The following is a 21,985-nucleotide window of genomic DNA, read 5'->3' as shown; positions in this document are numbered from 1 at the left end:
GCTCAGAGTGTGTATTCCTGTGTGAGGGGGGTCACCTTGGAGGTGTAAACAGGGCCCAGGCAGTAGGCTCTGAGTGTGTATTCCTGTGTGAGGGGGGCTCCTTGGAGGTGTAAACAGGGCCCAGTCAGGAGGCTCTGAGTGTGTATTCCTGTGTGGAGGTGTAAACAGGGCCCAGTCAGGAGGCTCTGAGTGTGTATTCCTGTGTGGAGGTGTAAACAGGGCCCAGTCAGCTATCTGTGAACTGGATGAAAACTAGAATCTGTGTTTACTAAGACCATGTATGATATAGTATAAGATAGTAAGGTACACCTGTAATTATTTTAAACCTGGACCCCATTTAGAAGTATTGAAAAATGTAAATGTATTAGTTACATTTAAAAAGTTAGTTACAGTTAAATTATCCTAGGAACTAACCATGAGACAGAAATGAGGAAAATATTCCTGTAGGTTAAAATATTGTTGAAAAACAACTAATTGATTAGCTATGTTTGGGAAGAGCATTGTGTGACTGCAATATGAGAGTTGTGATTGTGTAAGATTATACGTCACAGTGGCAGAATCACCTGAAAGACACACATCGCCATCTGCTGACTGGAGTTGGTATCGCATTTGAGAAAATACTTTCAGACAAAAAGCTAAAAAGCGACTGCATCTAAAAACCAACGACTCTCTTTGAAAACAGGCGATGTGGAGTCAGAAACATTTATTATAGTGTAAAAATGTACTACAAAGTGTAGCTAAATAGAATAACTTTGGTCACACCCAGTCAACATGTGACGTCCAAGGACGTTGAATTATGGGCCATATCAGGTCTGTCTGTTGTGGCCGCTATTTCGCCCCAAAATAGTCATCCCAAATTGGGCTGTGTGTAACTATGTAAATGTCTCTCAGACAAGGTGAGTTTTATCAATATACACTATAAAAAGTAGGGGTTCTTCAAATTGAAGCTGTGGGGGAACCCCTAAAAGTTACTTGAAGAACCTTTTGTGGGAACCCCTAAAAGTTCTTTGAAGAACCCCTTATCATGGTTCCTCAAAGAACCTTTTGGGGTTCATTTTTTTAACTCCCTGTCCACCCTGCCTCCATTATAAAAACATATTTTAATAACAATATTGATTTAAATAATTCATTGTTTATTTAGTGGCACCACAAATGTGAATTAATATTTACCAAACAAAAACACATTACAAAATTGCAACATTTCTGCAGACATGGGGTTCTTCAAATTGAAACTGTGGGGGAACCCCTATAAGTTCATTGAAGAACCCCTTATCATGGTTCCTCAAGGAACCTTTTGGGGTTCATTTTTTAACTCCCTGTCCACCCTGCCTCCATTATAAAAACATATTTTAATAACAATATTGATTTAAATAATTCATTGTTTATTTAGTGGCACCACAGATGTGAATTAATATTTACCAAACAATTTACCAAACAAAACACATTACAAAATTGCAACATTTCTGCAGACATGTCAGACAATAATAAATAATACATTTACTTTGTATAGTGGTTTTCATGACATTTAAAAATATATAAATAATGATGTACAATGAAAACAACATACAATAAAAATTAATCATAGGTAAACTAACAATATTGTAGACTTAATGCTAAATACAGATTTTTCAGCTTTAGTGTGTATATCGTATCCACTTAGTTATGTTAGGAAGTTTTCCATCTTTATGACCGGCCCTGGTAACTTCACCCCAACTTCTCTTCTCCCAGAACACAGTAACTTAACAACATAAGTGTTTTTCTGACATTTAAGGGAAAATAAAAAATTCAGCCCTAGCAGAGCCCCAAGTCCCATGGGGACGTCCTCGAGGGAGTGGATGTTCTCCCCATCAAAGGCCAGCGGGATTTCACTCTCACGGTGAAATGGATTTCCACCGATGTGCAGTAAAGGAGTGAAGAGCGGTGAAATATGTCAACAAAAGTAAGAAAAGATTAATACACATACAATTAACAAAGAACATAACAAATGTTCCCATGAAGATTCAGTTTGTATTTGTAACAGTATTACTTTAGACCGTCCCCACGAGCGCGAACAAGGGACCCTCTGCACACATCAACTGCGGCCCTTGCAGAGAAAGGGGAAACACTACTTCTAGGTTTCAGAGCAAGTGACGTAACTGATTGAAACGCTGTTAGCGCGTACCCGCTAACTAGCTAGCCATTTCACATCCGTTACATATTGACAGCTATGTAGGTTGAATGTACACTTCAAATGCAGCTGTCCTACAACAGATCTGTACCTTCTTCTTGATCCCAATTGCATTGTGTCCATGTTCTGTCTTATAAGAATTTCAAAGGAAGAGAAAATGTGTCAAAGAATAGTCTTACAAGCATTAAAATATATATATATAAAATAAATATTGAAAGATAAATGGCATCGACATACAATTGAAAGTAAAATAGAAGAACATATTGGAGAAAGCACTAGCCAATACAGTACTGCCATACAGTAACAGTACTGCCATACAGGCCTAATATACCATTTCAAGATATCTTTGTTCACAAATTGTTTAATTTGCTGTTTGGGGTTTTAGGCTGGGTTTCTGTACAGCACTTCGAAATATTAGCTGATGTACGAAGGGCTATATAAAATAAACTTGATTTGATTTGATTTAATATTTTATCAGGCTGACTTGAAAGATTATACGCAACATTTTGCTGCGCGGCAATACTGTGTTTGGATTCTGAAGGGCGTTTATACAAAAGAGGTAGTCTAGACACTGTATTAATACCATTATGCATTTGAATCCCATCTACAGCTACCATCTAAGATATTAATTTCCCTCCACAAGGGGGCGGACATGTAACGTTTCCAAAATGGGATAGTATTGTCCATGTAACGTTTCCAAAATGGGATAGTATTGTCCATGTAACGTTTCCAAAATGGGATAGTATTGTCCATGTAACGTTTCCAAAATGGGATAGTATTGTCCATGTAACGTTTCCAAAATGGGATAGTATTGTCCATGTAACGTTTTCAAAATTGGATAGTATTGTACATGTAACGTTTCCAAAATGGGATACTATTGTCCATGTAACGTTTCCAAAATGGGATAGTATTGTACATGTAACGTTTCCAAAATGGGATAGTATTGCACATGTAACGTTATGCCCCCTTGTGAGTTAATAGTATTGCATGCTGTAGCAGGCTATATAAAGAGGAAGACCTCCATTGACGATTCAGTTCGTTGTAACATCTCGTCTGGCCAGGTCACCATCCTTAGTTAGTTAGTTAGTTAACGTTAGCTAGTTCATTATTACAAAAGTGAGAACTTCTCTAGATTGGAAACTTACGTTAATGAGTGTAAAGCCATGTTGGCTTTATGGAAACGATATACAATATATGGGAAAGAATATAGTTCAGGGAAATGATCCAAACCTAGTTGTGCCTAGTTAGGACATAACGTTAGCTAGCTAGATAACGGTACTGTACTGTAGCTCATACAACGCCGACGGTCAAACCCGGCTTTCTAATATTTACGGTAATTAACTATAGTAACGTTATGGAAGATATTCACAGAAAACCATCATTGTCTTCGTTATTCATTATTAGTATGTTATATTATTATAATAAATTATTTAGATACATATTCAGAGCCAAACATCAACCAAAACGTAACCTTTTTAACTGTTGTCGCATACAAACTTGTCGCCATCGTTTTCAGTTGTAATTGCGAAGTTCCCGGAAGAAGTCCAGCAACAACGGAGTTTCCTCGATGAACCCACCTTCTAACAAGTTCTTTGAAGAACCTTTTGGGGCTGTTTTTCATTGACCAAGAACCCTACGGTTCTTAGGGGATCTGAGAACAACTCCAGTTGAACCCTTCATTTTTAGAGTTGTAGTCGGCTCTATTTACTCTCAGATTCAACACATGATGACTAGCATCAACGACCAAGTCAGCTGAGGTGGGACGGTGAACTGATGTTGAACTGGGCATTTAGCTGCTGCTGCTCCAATACAGTATGAGGTGAGACGGTGAACTGATGTTGAACTGGGCAGTTAGCTGCTGCTGCTCCAATACAGTATGAGGTGAGACGGTGAACTGACGATGAATCATAATAATTAAGTTAATAAAAATGTATTAGTGAAACTGTTAAAAAATAGTATATGGCATATTAAATATATTACGGTATTGTTATCATATAGAAACATTATGGAATATTGTACATTATATTAAATATATTACGTTATTGTTATCATATAGAAATATCATGGAATATTGTACATCATATTAAATATATTACTCTATTGTTATCATATAGAAACATCATGGAATATTGTACATCATATTAGCATCAACATACATTATTGTTTCATTCAATTTCACATAATAAGGATATTTAATATTTTCAAGTTCAGAAGTTAGAACCCATCACCTGCTATGTAAAAGAGACCGAAGAATGCACAATGGTCAATGCTATCCGGGATCCTTGAGACATCCCTACCCTAAACCCTAACCTTAACCATTTAAATGTCAACTTCAATATGCTAGGGACGTCCCAAGGATGTATCTCTACCTGAAAATACATGATCTAAGTGATTGATAGTTTTTATTCAGCAGTCATAAAGCCTTATTTACTTTAATGAACTACTAAAATAGTGATTTTGTCAGACAGCATAGACAGCAGCTCTACACTTTATTGACTGACTGATCCATTCATCCTTCCATCCTTCCTCAGCCTTCCTCTCCTCTGAAGACCCAGTGAGGGTGGAGCTCAGTCAGAGAGCTGTTGAGGGACTGGTTAGGAAGAACACTTCTACAGCCAGAGAGGTGAGAGGTCACACCTGGTTTAGATGGCAAATATTTGTGTCCCCTTAGCGGTTCATCACGTCAGCAAACGAGAACATGTTCCATAATCCATGTTTATTTACATTATTGCAAATTGTCCACTGATATTGGTGTAATTTCTCACCCCTTTTGGCTGTATGAAAGTTAATTTCCCCTCAGACACAAACATTTGTTCTATGAAGGTCATTTGTGTCAAATGTACTTTTCCCCACTCATTCACCCCATCTCTTTACATTGCTGATGCATATTCAGTGGCCTGACTGCATCCAGACTATGTCAAAGGCCCATCCTGGTAGATCTGAACCTAATGCAGCTTGGAGTGATCAGATGACAGAAGTCACATTTAGGTGCCAGGTGTTACTGAGGCCATAGATGCTACATATCCATTACTTTGAGTGTTTTATATAATATGACTAAATGTGTTTCTCTCTGTGTTGCAGGGGCAGTCAAGAAATGGAACGGCAAGGCCACAGAACATGACATAAGCAGAGCTGTGGGAGACCACCTCAAGCCCCTGGTAGAGCCTGGGGTGGTGTTTACCACTCCACCAGCAGAGCTGTGGGAGACCACCTCAATCCCCTGGTAGAGCCGGGAGTAGTGTGTACTACTCCACCACGCCTTCAGCAGGCTTGAAAAGTGGGATTGATACTGATTTTCATACTAAGATGGACCAAGAGTCTGTTGATTGGTCAGTCATTGGGTTCATTTGTTGAAATCAAATCAAGCTTTATTTATACAGCACATTTCAGACATGGATGCAACACAATGGCTTCACAGGAGAAAACAATGAAAAAACAGAAATATTTAGTACACAAAAATAACAGGATAAAAAAAACAAGATTAACAACTGAAAGACAAATGGGCATTCTAAGGAAATGCCATTGATTAAAACACTAATTGGATGAAATATCCAACCCAAAATAAGTTTGTTTTTTAGGAGGGGTTCTCAAAGACACTATGGGGGTGTCCACTGAAAGTTGACTAGTAACAACAACTGGGACCTAAAAGACACCAACCATGAGACCCACTAAATCTGCCAAAGAAGAGGCAAACAAAAGAAAAACCCACACCAAACTTAAAGACGGGAAGCAAACCAAAAAGGTGGAGCAACTAAAGGTGTTGACTCTCCACATCTATCAAGACAACTGGAGCACTGGGCCAGACACTCTTAAATAGAACCTGGAGCAGCTCAGGTGAAACACCTTCCCACTAACGAGCTGGACAAGCCAGCACAGGTGTAACACATACTGACTAACGAGGTGACACTTATCAGTGCATCCTACGTGCTAACGAGCTAAAGTCCAACCTCAAAACATAAATGGAAAAACCAAAGACTAACTAACACCTTAAGAGTTTGCTCACCAACAACAGAAAACAACTTCCATTTCACATTATAATCAACTACAATGCTTCACCGTCACCAATATAAACATGGTGTCTGTCTACTGGCAAACAACAATTAAAAACAATATTTAATTTTTATTATTCCCACAAAGATTTTTCTTTCTATAGCTTCTAGAACTCACCAGCTTCTAGAACTCTCGTCTTCCTAAAACTGACTAGCTTCTAGAACTCTCGTCCCCTTGGAACGAGCCCAAACAAAACTCATCTCCAATACGGAAAAACGTGCAGTAAAAATAAACTGTGATCCATGGCAATGCACTGGCTAAACACAAAACACAAAACATTTTGACTGTCCCCCTTGAGACAATCAGCAACCAGGTTGTTCTCACCACGGACATGTCTGATTTCAAGAGGAAACTCCTGCAATATCCGTAGTAACTTTCCACCTCACTGCGGAGCCTCTCTCTTTTCAGGGTTCACTAGATAGGCATGTTGTTGGATCAGGGCCCAGTACCCAATGTCATGCTCTAGTACATTTGGATTGGCACGAGAGAATTAACCCTGATATTCTAAAAACAGGGCAACAATGTCAATATAATTGTACCCAAAAATTGTCAGTTGGTTGCATGAATAAATATCATATAATTAGTAAATGTTACATGAAATGTAAATATGAAATATTTGATTGCATAGTCGGATTTTCAATTACATTTTGCTAGGTGGGATAGCCCAATGTCAAAACACAGTTTGTTTTGTGACAAATCAATAACCAATATGCAGAAACAGTTTGGGATCAATTGAAAACCTAACATGTGGTATATACACAAACATCTCTCACAATAATTGTATTTTTTAATAAATTGAAAACCTAAATGTAAAATGTGCTATATACACAAACATCTGCCACAATAATCATATTACTTATATAAACAAGCTCCTTATAAACTGCACAAGCACCAAAAACGCTGTTGTTTTGACAAGTAGCAATAAATCACTGATATCGATTAGGGGGGAAATTAGGTTGTACGTGCTGTTGAAACTAACACAACAACAAAAAAAACATGGAAATTGGAGATATCTTTAACCTCACTGATAAGAGGACAACCTGCAGAAGACAGTCAGCTACATTCTGTCATCACTCAACGATATCATGTTAAAATCAATTGTGCCGAGAAGAGGGAGATGAGGTTGCACGTCCTGTTAAAACTAACAGCTCAAAAATCACACGGAATCTGGGAGTAATGTGTACATCCCTGGTTAGAGGACAACTTGTAGAAAACAGCTAGCTACATTTTGAAGTGTTGCATTTTGATTCAAGTGGGTCACCAACATGGTAAGTGTAACAAAACTCTTTTTGTGTTAGTCACTTTTTTTTAAAATCACATAAATAGTATTCTTCCATTTCAGAGCCTTGATTTTCCCCCTGAGGCTAATATCCATATCATGTTGAAATCAATAGAACAGGGGACAAACGTTTAGGGTTCTACATTGTGACATCATTAAAATACTCATACTTCAATGTTAAAACATTCTACATTGTGACATCATTTCATTGATATCACGAAATAACTCCTTTGATCAGAGATCTTTGTCTCTTGTCAGCTATAAGGTTTCTCTCCTGTGTGTATTCTCTGGTGTAATGTCAGCTGGCCAGATCGACCAAAATTCTTCCCACATTGACCACAGCTATACGGTTTCTCTCCTGTGTGTATTCTCTGGTGTAGAGTCAGATTGCTAGATGTAGTAAAACTCTTCCCACATTGACGACAGCTGTAAGGTTTCTCTCCTGTGTGTATTCTCTGGTGTAGAGTCAGATTGCTAGATGTAGTAAAACTCTTCCCACATTGACCACAGCTGTAAGGTTTCTCTCCTGTGTGTATTCTCTGGTGTAATGTCAGCTGGCCAGATCGACCAAAACTCTTCCCACATTGACCACAGCTATACGGATTCTCTCCTGTGTGTATTCTCTGGTGTAGAGTCAGATTGCTAGATGTAGTAAAACTCTTCCCACATTGACCACAGCTGTAAGGTTTCTCTCCTGTGTGTGTTCTCTGGTGCACTTTTAGATGACTAGATTGAAAAAAACTCTTCCCACATTGACCACAGCTGTAAGGTTTCTCTCCTGTGTGTATTCTCTGGTGTAGAGTCAGATGGCCAGATGTAGTACATCTCTTCCCACATTGACCACAGCTGTAAGGTTTCTCTCCTGTGTGTGTTCTCTGGTGTATAGTCAGAGTGCTAGATGCACCAAAACTCTTCCCACATTGACCACAGCTATACGGTTTCTCTCCTGTGTGTGTTCTCTGGTGTAGAGTCAGATTGCTAGATATTGTAAAACTCTTCCCACATTGACCACAGCTGTAAGGTTTCTCTCCTGTGTGTGTTCTCTGGTGTAGAGTCAGAGTGCGAGATGCACCAAAACTCTTCCCACATTGACCACAGCTGTAAGGTTTCTCTCCTGTGTGTGTTCTCTGGTGTAGAGTCAGAGTGCTAGATGCACCAAAACTCTTCCCACATTGACCACAGCTGTAAGGTTTCTCTCCTGTGTGTGTTCTCTGGTGTAATGTAACCTGGCCATATGTAGTAAAACTCTTCCCACATTGACCACAGCTGTAAGGTTTCTCTCCTGTGTGTGTTCTCTGGTGTAGAGTCAGATTGCTAGATGTAGTAAAACTCTTCCCACATTGACCACAGCTGTAAGGTTTCTCTCCTGTGTGTGTTCTCTGGTGTCGAGTCAGATGGCTAGATGTAGTAAAACTCTTCCCACATTGACCACAGCTATAAGGTTTCTCTCCTGTGTGTGTTCTCTGGTGCACTTTTAGATCACTAGATTGAAAAAAACTCTTCCCACATTGACCACAGCTATAAGGTTTCTCTCCTGTGTGTGTTCTCTGATGAATTTTAATGCCTGATGAGGTGAATCTCTTCCCACAGTCAGAGCAGCAGTGAGTTCTCTTCCCTGTGGATCTCTGCTGGTGTTTCTTGAAGTGTTCTGATCTGGAGAGACTCTTCTCTGCCTCTTCAGCATCATGAGGTTGTTGAGGCTCCCCAGAGGATCCACGATAGTCCCTTATCTCTCCTGTGTGAACAACAAAGTCAGACAGATGATTAAAGGCCCACAACAGCGGTAATCCACTGTAAAAGGTGATGTCAACAGCGTAGCCATGATGTTGTACAACAATTGATGTCTGTAATGAATGTTAAAATTATTCGACAATTGTCTTAACCTCTCTGGGGTAGGTGGTGCGCAATCGTCCCACCTGGCCAATAGCCAGGGAAAATACAGAGCTCCATATTCAAATAAAATGATATAAAGATCAAACTTTCATTAAATCACACATTTAAGATACCAAATTAAAGCTACACTCGTTGTGAATCCAGCCAACATGTCAGATTTCAAAAAGGCTTTTCGGTGAAAGCATAAGATGCTATTATCTGTTTACAACAGTAAACAAAGAGAGTAGCATATTTCAACACTGCAGGCACGACACAAAACGCAGAAATAAAAATATAATTCATGCCTTACCTTTGACGAAATTCTTTTGTTGGCACTCCAATATGTCCCACAAACATCACAAATGGTCCTTTTGTTCGATTAATTCCGTCGATATATATCCAAAATGTCAATTTATTTGGCACGTTTCATCCAGAAAAACACAGCTTCCAACTTGCGCAACGTTACTACAAAATATATCAAAAGTTACAAGGAAACTTTACCAAAACATTTCAAACTACTTTTGTAATACAACGTTAGGTATTTTTAAACATTAATAAATTGATCAAATTGAAGACGGGATGATCTGTGTTCAATACAAAAAGAAAACAAACTGACGCAACTTTTTTGGTAATGTGCCTCTCTCAAACAATTTACTTCAAGTGACCCTCCTTTACTATGGCCGTACTTCTTCATTACACAAAGGAATAACCTCAACCAATTTCGAAAGACTGGTGACATCCAGTGGAAGTGGTAGGAACTACAAACAAGTCCCTTAGAAATCTGGTTTCCCAATGAAACTCATTGAAAAGACAGTGACCTCAAAAAAATAAAAAATATGAATGGTTTGTCCTCAGGGTTTCTTCTGTTATGCTCACAGACATGATTCAAACAGTTTTAGAAACTTCAGAGTGTTTTCTATCCAAATCTAATAATACTAATAATATGCATATTTTATATTCTGGGGATGAGTAGAAGGAAGTTGAAATTGGGCACGCTACTTATCCAAAAGTGAAAATGCTGCCCCCGAAGAAGTTATAGGCCCTTTTCTGCGTTTGCTGAAATTGTGGCAATGCACAAACAATCTGGTTGTAGAAACTCCTCCCTGCTAATGAGGAAACCACTAGTTATGGATGTAGTATATCTGCTAATGAGGAAACCACTAGTTATGGATGTAGTATATCCGGTAATGTGGAAACCACTAGTTATGGATGTAGTATATCTGCTAATGAGGAAACCACTAGTTATGGATGTAGTATATCTGCTAATGAGGAAACCACTAGTTATGGATGTAGTATATCTGCTAATGAGGAAACCACTAGTTATGGACGTAGTATATCTGGTAATGAGGAAACCTCTAGTTATGGATGTAGTATATCTGCTAATGAGGAAACCACTAGTTATGGATGTAGTATATCTGCTAATGAGGAAACCACTAGTTATGGATGTAGTATATCTGGTAATGAGGAAACCTCTAGTTATGGATGTAGTATATCTGCTAATGAGGAAACCACTAGTTATGGATGTAGTATATCTGGTAATGAGGAAACCACTAGTTATGGATGTAGTATATCTGCTAATGAGGAAACCACTAGTTATGGATGTAGTATATCTGGTAATGAGGAAACCACTAGTTATGGATGTAGTATATCTGCTAATGAGGAAACCACTAGTTATGGATGTAGTATATCTGCTAATGAGGAAACCACTAGTTATGGATGTAGTATATCTGGTAATGAGGAAACCACTAGTTATGGATGTAGTATATCTGCTAATGAGGAAACCACTAGTTATGGATGTAGTATATCTGGTAATGAGGAAACCACTAGTTATGGATGTAGTATATCTGCTAATGAGGAAACCACTAGTTATGGATGTAGTATATCTGGTAATGAGGAAACCACTAGTTATGGATGTAGTATATCTGCTAATGAGGAAACCACTAGTTATGGACGTAGTGTACCTGCTAATGAGGAAACCACTAGTTATGGATGTAGTATATCTGGTAATGAGGAAACCTCTAGTTATGGATGTAGTATATCTGCTAATGAGGAAACCACTAGTTATGGATGTAGTATATCTGCCTGGAGCAAAAATGGTGAGCAAAGATTTTAGTTTTTCACAATGTATTCTGAATGTGAATGGGGGAAAACTCAGGGGAGTAACCTCCATTTCCAGGTTGAATATGAGTGCATTTCACACTACTTTGGATTATAATTATAAGGCTCGTTTGAATGTCCTGCTTAATATAATGTTTGTGTCATCATCGCAAATCAACCGCTTTGTATTTAAAAAACACTTCAACCAGTAAAATGCTCTTTGTCTTTTCCATCAACCTGACAATGAGGGTTTGTACACGGTTTGCCAAATTGGCCCATAACTTCACCTAACAACAAATATACCTGTAATGAACGAAGAAGCACTTTGGTTGTTGTTGCATGACATACATAGACCTACTGTAGGACCCAAAACTTCACCTAACAACAACATAGACCTACTGTAGGACCCAAAACTTCACCTAACAACAACATAGACCTACTGTAGGACCCATAACAATAACATAGACCTACTGTAGGACCCATAACTTCACCTAACAATAACATAGACCTACTGTAGGACCCAAAACAATAACAGACCTACTGTAGGACCCATAACTTCACCTAACAATAACATAGACCTACTGTAGGACCCATAACAATAACAGACATACTGTAGGACCCATAACAATAACATAGACCTACTGTAGGACCCATAACTTCACCTAACAACAAATAAAGGAAAATAGCTCTGTGTGTTGTACAATAGCCTATCCATCAAGGAACAGTTCTCTACACATTATGAGCAAAAGTATCTGTGTCCAAACAGACTAACGAGACCCTAGAGTAAATCAAGCAAACAATAACATTACAAACATCAATTTGTTAGGGATGTTGGATCCAACGTGGAGCACGGCATAACTGTCTTTACCAGAGTAATGAATGAAGAAGCACTTTGGTTGTTGTTGCATGTTGTGATGTTTGTCATGTGACTGGAATTCAGAAAATGATTTCCTGGATCAGCTGATGATAGTTGAACATGTGACTGTAACTAAACAGCTACAGTATGAAGAATTATGTGTAATTATTGAAGAACCGCGTTAATGACAGTATCCACTTGGGTGTTGTCAATAAAGTTATGTTTATTATTATTTTATTTTTTTATTTAACATAATGATATGTTATATATAATGAACATAAAGATAGTTTAACCAGGTAGGTCAGTTGAGAACAAGTTCTCATTTACAACTGCAACCTGGCCAAGATAAAGCAAAGCAAAAACAACGCATCGTTACACGTGGGATAAACAAACGTACAGTCAATAACACAATAGAAAAATCTATATACAGTGTGTGCAAATGGAGTAAGGAGGTAAGGCAATAAATAGGCCATAGTAGCGAAGTAATTACAATTTAACAAATTAACACTGGAGTGATAGATGTGCAGATGATGATGTGCAAGTAGAAATACTGGTGTGCAAAAGAGCAAAAAAAGTAAAAAACATGGGGACGAGGTAGGCAATTGGATGGGCTACTTACAGATGGGCTGTGTACAGCTGCAGCGATCGGTAAGCTGCTCAGATAGCTGATGCTTAAAGTTAATGAGGGAGATATAAGTCTCCAACTTCAGCGATTTTTGCAATTCTTTCCAGTCATTGGCAGCAGAGAACTCGAAGGAAAGGCGGCCAAAGGAGGTGTTGGCTTTGGGGATGAACTGTGAGATATACGTGCTGGAGCGCGTGCTACGGGTGGGTGTTGCTATGGTGACCAGTGAACTGAGATAAGGCGGAGCTTTACCTAGCAAAGACTTATAGATGACCTGGAGCCAATTGTTTTGGCGTCGAATATTTAGCGAGGGTCAGCCAACAAGAGCGTACAGGTCGCAGTGGTGGGTGGTATATGGGGCTTTAGTGACAAATCGGATGGCACTGTGATAGACTGCATCCAATTTGCTGAGTAGAGTGTTGGAGGCTATTTTGTAAATGACATCGCCGATCCGTTTTACGAGGGTGTTTTGCAGCGTGAAGGAGGCTTTGTTGCGAAATAGGAAGCCAATTCTAGATAACAATTTGGATTGGAGATGCTTACTGTGAGTCTGGAAGGAGAGTTTACAGTCTAACCAGACACCTAGGTATTTGTAGTTGTCCACATATTCTAAGTCAGAACTGTCCAGAGTAGTGATGCTTGTCGGGTGGCCGGGTGCGGGCAGCGATCGGTTGAAGAGCATGCATTTAGTTTTACTTGCTTTTAAGAGCAGTTGGAGGCCACAGAAGGAGTGTTGTATGGCATCTCGTCTGGAGGTTTGTTAGTTTGTTAGTTGGTGAACCAGGCGAGTCTCCGATTTGACTGAATTCTGTCAGAGAAGTAGTTGGTGAACCAGGCGAAACAGTCTTTTGAGAAACCAAGGCGGTTGAGCCTGCCGATAAGAATACGGTGATTAACAGAGTCGAAAGCCTTGGCCAGGTCGATGAAGACGGCTGCACAGTACTGTCTTTATCGATGGCGGTTAATGATATCGTTTAGGACCTTGAGCGTGGCTGAGGTGCACCCATGACCAGCTCTGAAACCAGATTGCATAGCGGAGAAGGTACGGTGGGATTCGAAATGGTTGGTAATCTGTTTGTTAACTTGGCTTTCGAAGACCTTAGAAAGGCAGGGCAGGATGGATATAGATCTGCAACAGTTTGGGTCTAGAGTGTCACCCCCTTTGAAGAGGGGGATGACCGCGGCAGCTTTCCAATCTTTGGGAATCTCAGATGATACGAAAGAGAGGTTGAACAGACTAGTAATAGGGGTTGCAACAATTTTGGCAGATAATTTTAGAAAGAGAAGGTCCAGACTGTCTAGCCCGGCTGATTTGTAGGGGTCCAGATGTTGCAGCTCTTTCGGAACATTAGCTATCTGGATTTGGGTAAAGGAGAAATGGTGGGGGCTTTGGCGGGTTGCTGTTGAGGGTGCCTGGCAAAGCATGCCAAGGCGTAGAAAAATGCTTATTGAAATTCTCGATTATCGTGGAGTTATCGGTGGTGACAGTGTTTCCTAGCCTCAGTGCAGTGGGCAGCTGGGATGAGGTGCTCTTGTTCTCCATGGACTTTACAGTGTCCCAAAACTTTTTGGAGTTAGAGCTACAGGATGCAAATTTCTGTTTGAAAAAGCTAGCCTTTGCTTTCTTAACTGACTGTGTGTATTGGTTCCTGACTTATCTGAAAAGTTGCATATCGCAGGAACTATTCGATGCTCGTGCAGTACGCCACAGGATGTTTTTGTGCTGGTCGAGGGCAGTCAGGTCTGGAGTGAACCAAGGGCAATATCTGTTCTTAGTTACACATTTTTTGAAAGGGGCATGCTTATTTAAGGTGGTGAGGAAATTACTTTTAAAGAACAACCAGGCATCCTCTACTGATGGGATGAGGTCAAAATCCTTCCAAGATACCCGGGCCAGGTCGATTAGAAAGGCCTGCTTGCAGAAGTGTTTGAGGGAGCGTTTGACAGTGATGAGGGGTGGTCGTTTGACCGCGGACCCATAACGGATGCAGGCAATGAGGCAGTGATCGCTGAGATCCTGATTGAAAACAGCAGAGGTGTATTTGGAGGGCAAGTTGGTCAGGATAATATCTATGAGGATGCCCATGTTTACGGATTTAGGGTTGTACCTGGTGGGTTCCTTGATAATTTGTGTGAGATTGAGGGCATCTAGCTTGGATTGTAGGACGGCCGGGGTGTTAAGCATATCCCAGTTTAGGTCACCTAATAGAACGGACTCTGAAGATAGATGGAGGGGGCAATCAATTCACATATGGTGTCCAGGGCACAGCTGGGAGCCGAGGGGGGTCTATAACAGGTGGAAACAGTGAGAGACTATTTCTGGAAAGATTCATTTTTAAAATTAGAAGCTCGAACTGTTTGGGCATGGACTGGAAAGTATGATACAACTTTGCAGGCCATCTCTGCAGTAGATTGCAACTCTCTTTTTGACAGTTCTATCTTGACGGAAAATGTTGTAGTTGGGTATTGAGATTTCAGAATTTTTGGTGGCCTTCCTAAGCCAGGATTCAGACACGGCAAGGACATTAAAGTTGGCAGGGTGTGCTAAAGCAGTGAGTAAAACAAACTTAGGGAGGAGGCTTCTGATGTCAACATGCATGAAACCAAGGCTTTTTCGAATATTGAAGTCAACAAATGAGAGTGCCTGGGGACACACAGGGCCTGAGTTAACCTCTACATCACCCGAGGAACAGAGGAGTAGAATGAGGGTACGGCTAAAGGCTATCAGAACTGTTCGTCTAGTGCGTTGTGAACAGAGAATAAAAGGAGCAGATTTCTGGGCGTGGTAGGATAGATTCAAGGCATAATGTACAGATAGGGGTATGGTAGGGTGCGAGTACAGTGGAGGTAAACCTAGGCATTGAGTGACGATAAGAGAGGTTGCATCTCTGAAGTTATGCTAGGTGAGGTCACTGCAAGTGTGGGAGGTGGGACAAAAGAGCTCTCTGAAGCATGTTGAGTGGGACTAGGGGCTCCACAGTAAAATAAAACAATGATAACTAAACAACAGTATACAAGGCATATTGACATTAGAGAGACATAAAGTGAGACATAAAGCAATCACAGGTGTTGATTGGGAGAGCTAGCTAAGACAACAACGGGTAAGACAACAGTTAATCAGCTAAGACAACAACACGTAAAATGGCAATGAATGGGCAGAGGGGGTCAGTTAACTACACACTGGGCCTGAGTTCGAGGCTGGGGCCGACAGATAAACAAAATAAACAAAATGGAGAACCGTGACTAATGAACAGCTATGTAGCCAAGTGATCATAAGGTCCAGTGAACAGCAATATATGAACCAGGGAAGCCGTTAGGTAGTCGTTACTATGCTAGCCGGGAGCCGCGCCTGGCTCGAGGCTAACTGGTGCTAGCTTCGGGACAAGGGCGTCACCGACGTCTGGCAAAGGACGGTTGAGGGCACATCGGACGGAATTGCGTCGGCAGACCAGTTGTGATGGATCGGCGGGGTCTGTGTCGACAAAGGGTCCAGGCCAATTGGCAAAAGAGGTATTGTAGCTGGAGTTATTTGTTTGCTAGTCGAGAGATGCACCTGGCTCGAGGCTAACTGGTGCTAGCTTCGGGACAAGGGCGTTAGCCACTATAGCCAATCTGGTGCAAAGGTCCAGAGCTTACGGCAGGAATCCGGTGATGTAGTGGCTTCTAATCGTCTTAGTGAAGAGTCTGGGAGGCATCAGCTGTGTAGCCGAGTGATCATAGGGTCCACTGAGCAGGCCGGGAGATGGGCCTGGCTCAAGGCTAGCGTCGAGGCTGGGCCACTCGGTAGCAGCTAGCCAGCTGCAATTATCTGGTGTAATGGTCCAGAGCTTACGGCAGTAATACGGTGATGTAGAGAAAAACAGTCCGATATGCTCAGGGTTGATATCGCGCTGTGCAGACTGGCAGGTATTATCCAGGCTAAAAGCGGCTGGTGTCTGAGCTAAAAAGGTAAAGGCCGCTAGCAGTGGCTAACAATGACTAAATAGCTAGTAGCTAATTAGCTTCTGATGGCTAGCTTCTGATGGAGGTTCTAGCTATAAGGTCTAAAAAAAATAGCAGATCCGTATCACATTGGGTGAGGCGGGTTGCCGGAAGGTATATGTAATTAAAAAAATGGAAAAAGAGATTGAAATATATTGCAATATATACAAAAAAAGATAACATTTACAACAACAAACACGTCTTACTGCTACACGCCATCTTGGATTACAAGATGACTCAGTTAAAAACCATTGGATTTAGCAAACTCTGAAATTATTTAGTATTTCTGTGCCCATGAAAACGGTTTTCCCAGCGTAACATAAGGAGCCACTAAATGATAAGTGGGTCGAGTGCATTTCAGAATACAAAAAAATTGTCCGACAGCAAGATCCAGTATTTAAGTTGAAGTTCATCATATGGCAAGCGTAACGTTATGACTATAACTACTGTTCCCTGAAGGAGGGAAACTAAGTACAACATACGATCAAATCCACGCCTTGCTGGAAGCCCCACCACCCACAGGTGATGAGAGGCTTGGATTTATTCTGCTCTTTAATACCGCTCTTCACCGACACAGGAAAGGGCGGGGACAAACAGGTGTTGTACCTCATTTCCCTCCTTCAGGGAAGTGCAATTAAAATATATTGCAATATATACAAAAAAAGATAACATTTACAACAACAAACACGTCTTACTGCTACACGCCATCTTGGATTACAAGATGACTCAGTTAAAAACCATTGGATTTAGCAAACAACACAACCAACACAACACAAAGTTACACTCCCTTTCAGTCATTCAACTTCGGTACAACATACTATGGGGAAATGAAATCATTCACCAGCCGACCCAAACGGATACTAAATGAAACGGCCCCCTGCAGACCACCCAGACCTGACCCTACAAGATGCGTCAGTTTTGTCAATTTATTCATTCTTTTGTTTGAAATAGTCTATCTATCTGTAGACTATTAGTCTACTACTGAAAACTTAAGTAGCAGAACGGCAGAATTTACGAAGTCCAGCAGCGGAGGGGCGAATCCCTCTGGTCAGGTTATGTTGACGACCGGCGCCCTCTGGTCAGGTTATGTTGAGGACCGGCGCCCTCTGGTCGGGTTATGTTGAGGACCGGCTCCCTCTGGTCGGGTTGTGTTGACGACCGGCTCCCTCTGGTCGGGTTGTGTTGACGAGCGGCTCCCTCTGGTCGGGTTGACGAGCGGCTCCCTCTGGTCGGGTTGACGAGCGGCTCCCTCTGGTCGGGTTGACGAGCGGCTCCCTCTGGTCGGGTTGACGAGCGGCTCCCTCTGGTCGGGTTGACGAGCGGCTCCCTCTGGTCGGGTTGACGAGCGGCTCCCTCTGGTCGGGTTGACGAGCGGCTCCCTCTGGTCGGGTTATGTTGACGAGCGGCTCCCTCTGGTCGGGTTATGTTGACGAGCGGCTCCCTCTGGTCGGGTTGTGTTGACGAGCGGCTCCCTCTGGTCGGGTTGTGTTGACGAGCGGCTCCCTCTGGTCGGGTTGTGTTGACGAGCGGCTCCCTCTGGTCGGGTTGTGTTGACGAGCGGCTCCCTCTGGTCGGGTTGTGTTGACGAGCGGCTCCCTCTGGTCGGGTTATGTTGACGAGCGGCTCCCTCTGGTCGGGTTATGTTCACGAGCGGCTCCCTCTGGTCGAGTTATGTTGACGACCGGCTCCCTCTGGTCGGGTTGTGTTGATGAGAGGCCCCCTCTGGTCAGGTTGTGTTGACGACCGGCTCCCTCTGGTCGGGTTATGTTGACGAGCGGCTCCCTCTGGTCGGGTTATGTTGACGAGCGGCTCCCTCTGGTCGGGTTATGTTGACGACCGGCTCCCTCTGGTCGGGTTATGTTGACGACCGGCTCCCTCTGGTCCGGTTATGTTGACGACCGGCTCCCTCTGGTCAGGTTATGCTGACGGTTATGACTTCGAGTCATTTGTGTGTCTTAATTATTTGATCCAACAGAATGCTTAAAGCATCAGACAAGTTCAGTACGTATATTTGATTTTGTAAAAACACATGTGGCGATTGGTAGAAAGAACAGATGACTCTTGGTTGACCAAGATGTATTTTAGTTGGGGACAGCACTAGAACATGATTTTGGGGCTCCCGAGTGGCGCAGCGGACACTGCATCTCAGTGCTTGAGGCGCCACTACAGACACCCTGGATCAAATCCAGACTGTATCACAACCGGCCGTGATTGGGAGTCCCATAGGGCGCACAATTGGCCCAGCATCGTCCGGGGTAGGCAGTCATTGTAAATAAGAATTTGTTCTTAACTGACTTGCCTAGTTAAATAAAGGTTACATTTAAATAAATAAATAAACAGTGTTTCGTGATAAACCATTTTTTACAAATCCGTCAAGACACCAACTTTGAGAAGGGTTTAAAACAAAGGTTTCAAACCAATTCATTAATGTAATTGAATCTAGGTATGTCTTGCCATTAATGTAAAGGCATGAAAAAAATTGGCTGAATATTATACAATGACTTATCAACAGCTCTAATAATTTGACCCCCACAGGAAATCTTCACTGGCAATTCTAGAATATACTATATAGCCTAGAAACCTGGTTAAACTATCATTATGACATCATGGATGAATTCTAGAATATACTATATAGCCTAGAAACCTGGTTAAACTATCACTATGACATCATGGATGAATTCTAGAATATACTATATATCCTAGAAACCTGGTTAAACTATCATTATGACATCATGGATGAATTCTAGAATATACTATATATCCTAGAAACCTGGTTAAACTATCATTATGACATCATGGATGAATTCTAGAATATACTATATATCCTAGAAACCTGGTTAAACTATCATTATGACACCATGGATGAATTCTAGAATATACTATATATCCTAGAAATCTGGTTAAACTATCATTATGACGTCATGGATGAATTCTAGAATATACTATATAGCCTAGAAACCTGGTTAAATTATCATTATGACCTCATGGATGAATTCTAGAATATACTATATAGCCTAGAAACCTGGTTAAACTATCACTATGACATCATGGATGGCCAGTCCTTATATTCATAGTGAAGTGAATTCAGGGGGTAGCCCTGAGCTGAACTCAAACCTGGGTCCAGCGACTGTCAAGCCAACACCTTATAACTGTTACACCAAGATGTCTGAACTTCTTGACGAGGTCGCTAGGTGTTGAGTTACGGTTGCTACAATAGCTTTCTCTATGATTTGAGAGTGGTTACATTTCTCCAGCCCCATCCCTCAGCTGTTTACCAAACCAAGTCTCTTGGCAGCCATTTTGTTGCTGTTTAAATACTAGGTTGTCCCTTTAAAAAAGCCACACATCAATCAACCAATCTGCAGTTGAAACAATAACAAAGCAGTCATTCCACCACTGTTTTGGTAATAAGATGATGATGGGCCTGGAGACATTTAACTACTCTCAAATTCATAGACAGACCTATGGATGAAAGGACTGACCATCCATGATATCAACATTATAGTTTTAACCATGTTGAGGCTGTTGATTTACATTGTTTCTAAACATTGGAGTAAAAAAATCTTATTTGGGGTTCTGATGGGGTACAACAGTTTAACTAAGCTCATGAGGCATATGTTATATTCTCCAAGAATCAATGGCTATAAATAAATAATTTAAAAGTCAAAATATGGATGTAGCAATTGCCGATTTCCCCTTTAACACCAAACATCAGTTCAACAACTGCAGAGTTTGTACCTCTGTATTTAAGACAGTACTTACCAGTGGTAATCACGGCCCGGTTTCTCAAAACCATCTTATGGCTAAGTTCATCTTTAGAACCACTGGATGCCTTAAATTGCGTTTGGGAAATCGGGCCCAGATATCCAGTTTCCTCCTCCTCTTCTTCCGATGAGACAGTAATCTCCCCCTCCCCCGCTTTCACTTCAAAAACTGAATCCTCCTCATCTTTTACTGTAACACCCTCCTCCTCTTTCACTCTGAACGCCTCTTCCTTCACTGTAACGTCTTTCTCTTCTTCTTTCCCTGTAACAGCCTCACCCTCTACTTGTTTTTGTATTGTAACATCCTTCTCTTCCTCCTCCTCTTTGATTAGAGCCTCTTTCTCCGTCCAGCAGACTGTCTCTTCTTCAGCAGGAAGAGAGTAATTTAGTGAACTCATGGTCGGAGATGTTAGCTAGCTAGGCTAATGCTAACTTAACCAGCCCGCCAGCTGAATAATAACAACAACACCGTAAATATGAAATTAAATCGGATAACTAACTAGACGACAGACGAGGGTTTAAAATACAGTGGCTAATATACACTAAAGCGTCTAAAGAGCTTTATGGGTTCGGCTATTTTGGCTAGCAAGCTACCGAGGTGGCTGAATAACTGTTGCTGCTGCTGAAAGAAGCGTTCCGTCCACTAGATTATACGTCACACTAACAGCATTGCGTTCCGTCCACTCGATTATACGTCACACTAACAGCATTGCCTTAATATCGCACACTGCCATCTGCTGACTGGAGTGGGTAACGCTCAGTCTGAACCTCTGACTGCGATGGAGATGTGCGACTTTAAGACAATGAAGCTAGTGTGACGTAAAATATATATTATAATGTTAAGACAAAAAGTTAGTGTAGGGAGCATGAGTTTTTACTCACCAGTGTAACAATACAGTGTGGTTAAAGACTTAGTAACTTAGTTGTGTTCACGATCTGGTTCCCTATAAGCACAACCAGTTATGTTTTTGAATTATCACATATGTATTAATTTATTTCGGGATTCTGGGTAATCCACAGCAGATTTATGGAGAATTGCTGTGGGTGAGTTCAAAATGGACTAGTCCCGGGATAGAAATATATAAAGTTGACATTACATCATAAAATCCACCTTTTAAATCATACATTAGCAATTTATGTTTTAGTAACTACTGTTGTTGGTTTGGTGTCAAGTAAGCCTCTCTTTATATGTTATTTGCCGAATCTCAGTTTTCCATGTGGGTTTTATGCTAAAGTTCCCTCTTTCAAGTTGGTATCTAACTGGAAAATGCATCTTCTTTAGGAGTGCTATTTT

General features: G+C 41.1%; 5 protein-coding genes across 5 annotated transcripts in view; all 5 read right to left on the bottom strand.

Annotated features, from left to right (window-relative positions):
• The window catches only part of LOC139549743 (gastrula zinc finger protein XlCGF17.1-like), a 627,316-nt gene that overhangs the window by 178,340 nt on the left and 426,991 nt on the right, over positions 1 to 21,985 (bottom strand). The window lies entirely within an intron of this gene.
• LOC139548119 (zinc finger protein ZFP2-like) overlaps positions 1 to 21,985 on the bottom strand; it is a 408,144-nt gene that overhangs the window by 90,032 nt on the left and 296,127 nt on the right. The window lies entirely within an intron of this gene.
• LOC139548854 (zinc finger protein 180-like) overlaps positions 1 to 21,985 on the bottom strand; it is a 300,106-nt gene that overhangs the window by 79,100 nt on the left and 199,021 nt on the right. The window lies entirely within an intron of this gene.
• Positions 1 to 21,985, bottom strand: part of LOC139550153 (chemotaxis regulatory protein ChePep-like) — a 214,713-nt gene that overhangs the window by 12,741 nt on the left and 179,987 nt on the right. The gene's annotated exons all lie outside the window — the stretch shown is intronic.
• Positions 5,505 to 21,319, bottom strand: LOC139547934 (zinc finger protein 271-like). The gene is made up of 2 exons (XM_071357142.1): positions 20,690 to 21,319; positions 5,505 to 9,231 (listed from the first exon to the last, which is right to left on the bottom strand). Exons 1-2 carry the CDS (start codon positions 21,087 to 21,089, stop codon positions 7,751 to 7,753), a joined length of 1,881 nt encoding a protein of 626 aa, XP_071213243.1. The 5' UTR covers positions 21,090 to 21,319; the 3' UTR covers positions 5,505 to 7,750.

The sequence above is a fragment of the Salvelinus alpinus genome, chromosome 2 (assembly GCF_045679555.1).
Source record: "Salvelinus alpinus chromosome 2, SLU_Salpinus.1, whole genome shotgun sequence".
NCBI classification, from domain to species: Eukaryota; Metazoa; Chordata; class Actinopteri; order Salmoniformes; family Salmonidae; genus Salvelinus; species Salvelinus alpinus.
This window is presented reverse-complemented; position numbering and strand designations above follow the sequence as displayed.

Bases quoted from the DNA above. Each gene is read 5' to 3' on its own strand.
- LOC139547934 (XM_071357142.1), bottom strand. From the start codon at position 21,089: ATGAGTTCACTAAATTACTCTCTTCCTGCTGAAGAAGAGACAGTCTGC. The intron at 9,232-20,689 runs GTAAGTACTGTC...TTGTTCACACAG, and splicing joins CCGGGCCGTGATTACCACTG to GAGAGATAAGGGACTATCGT.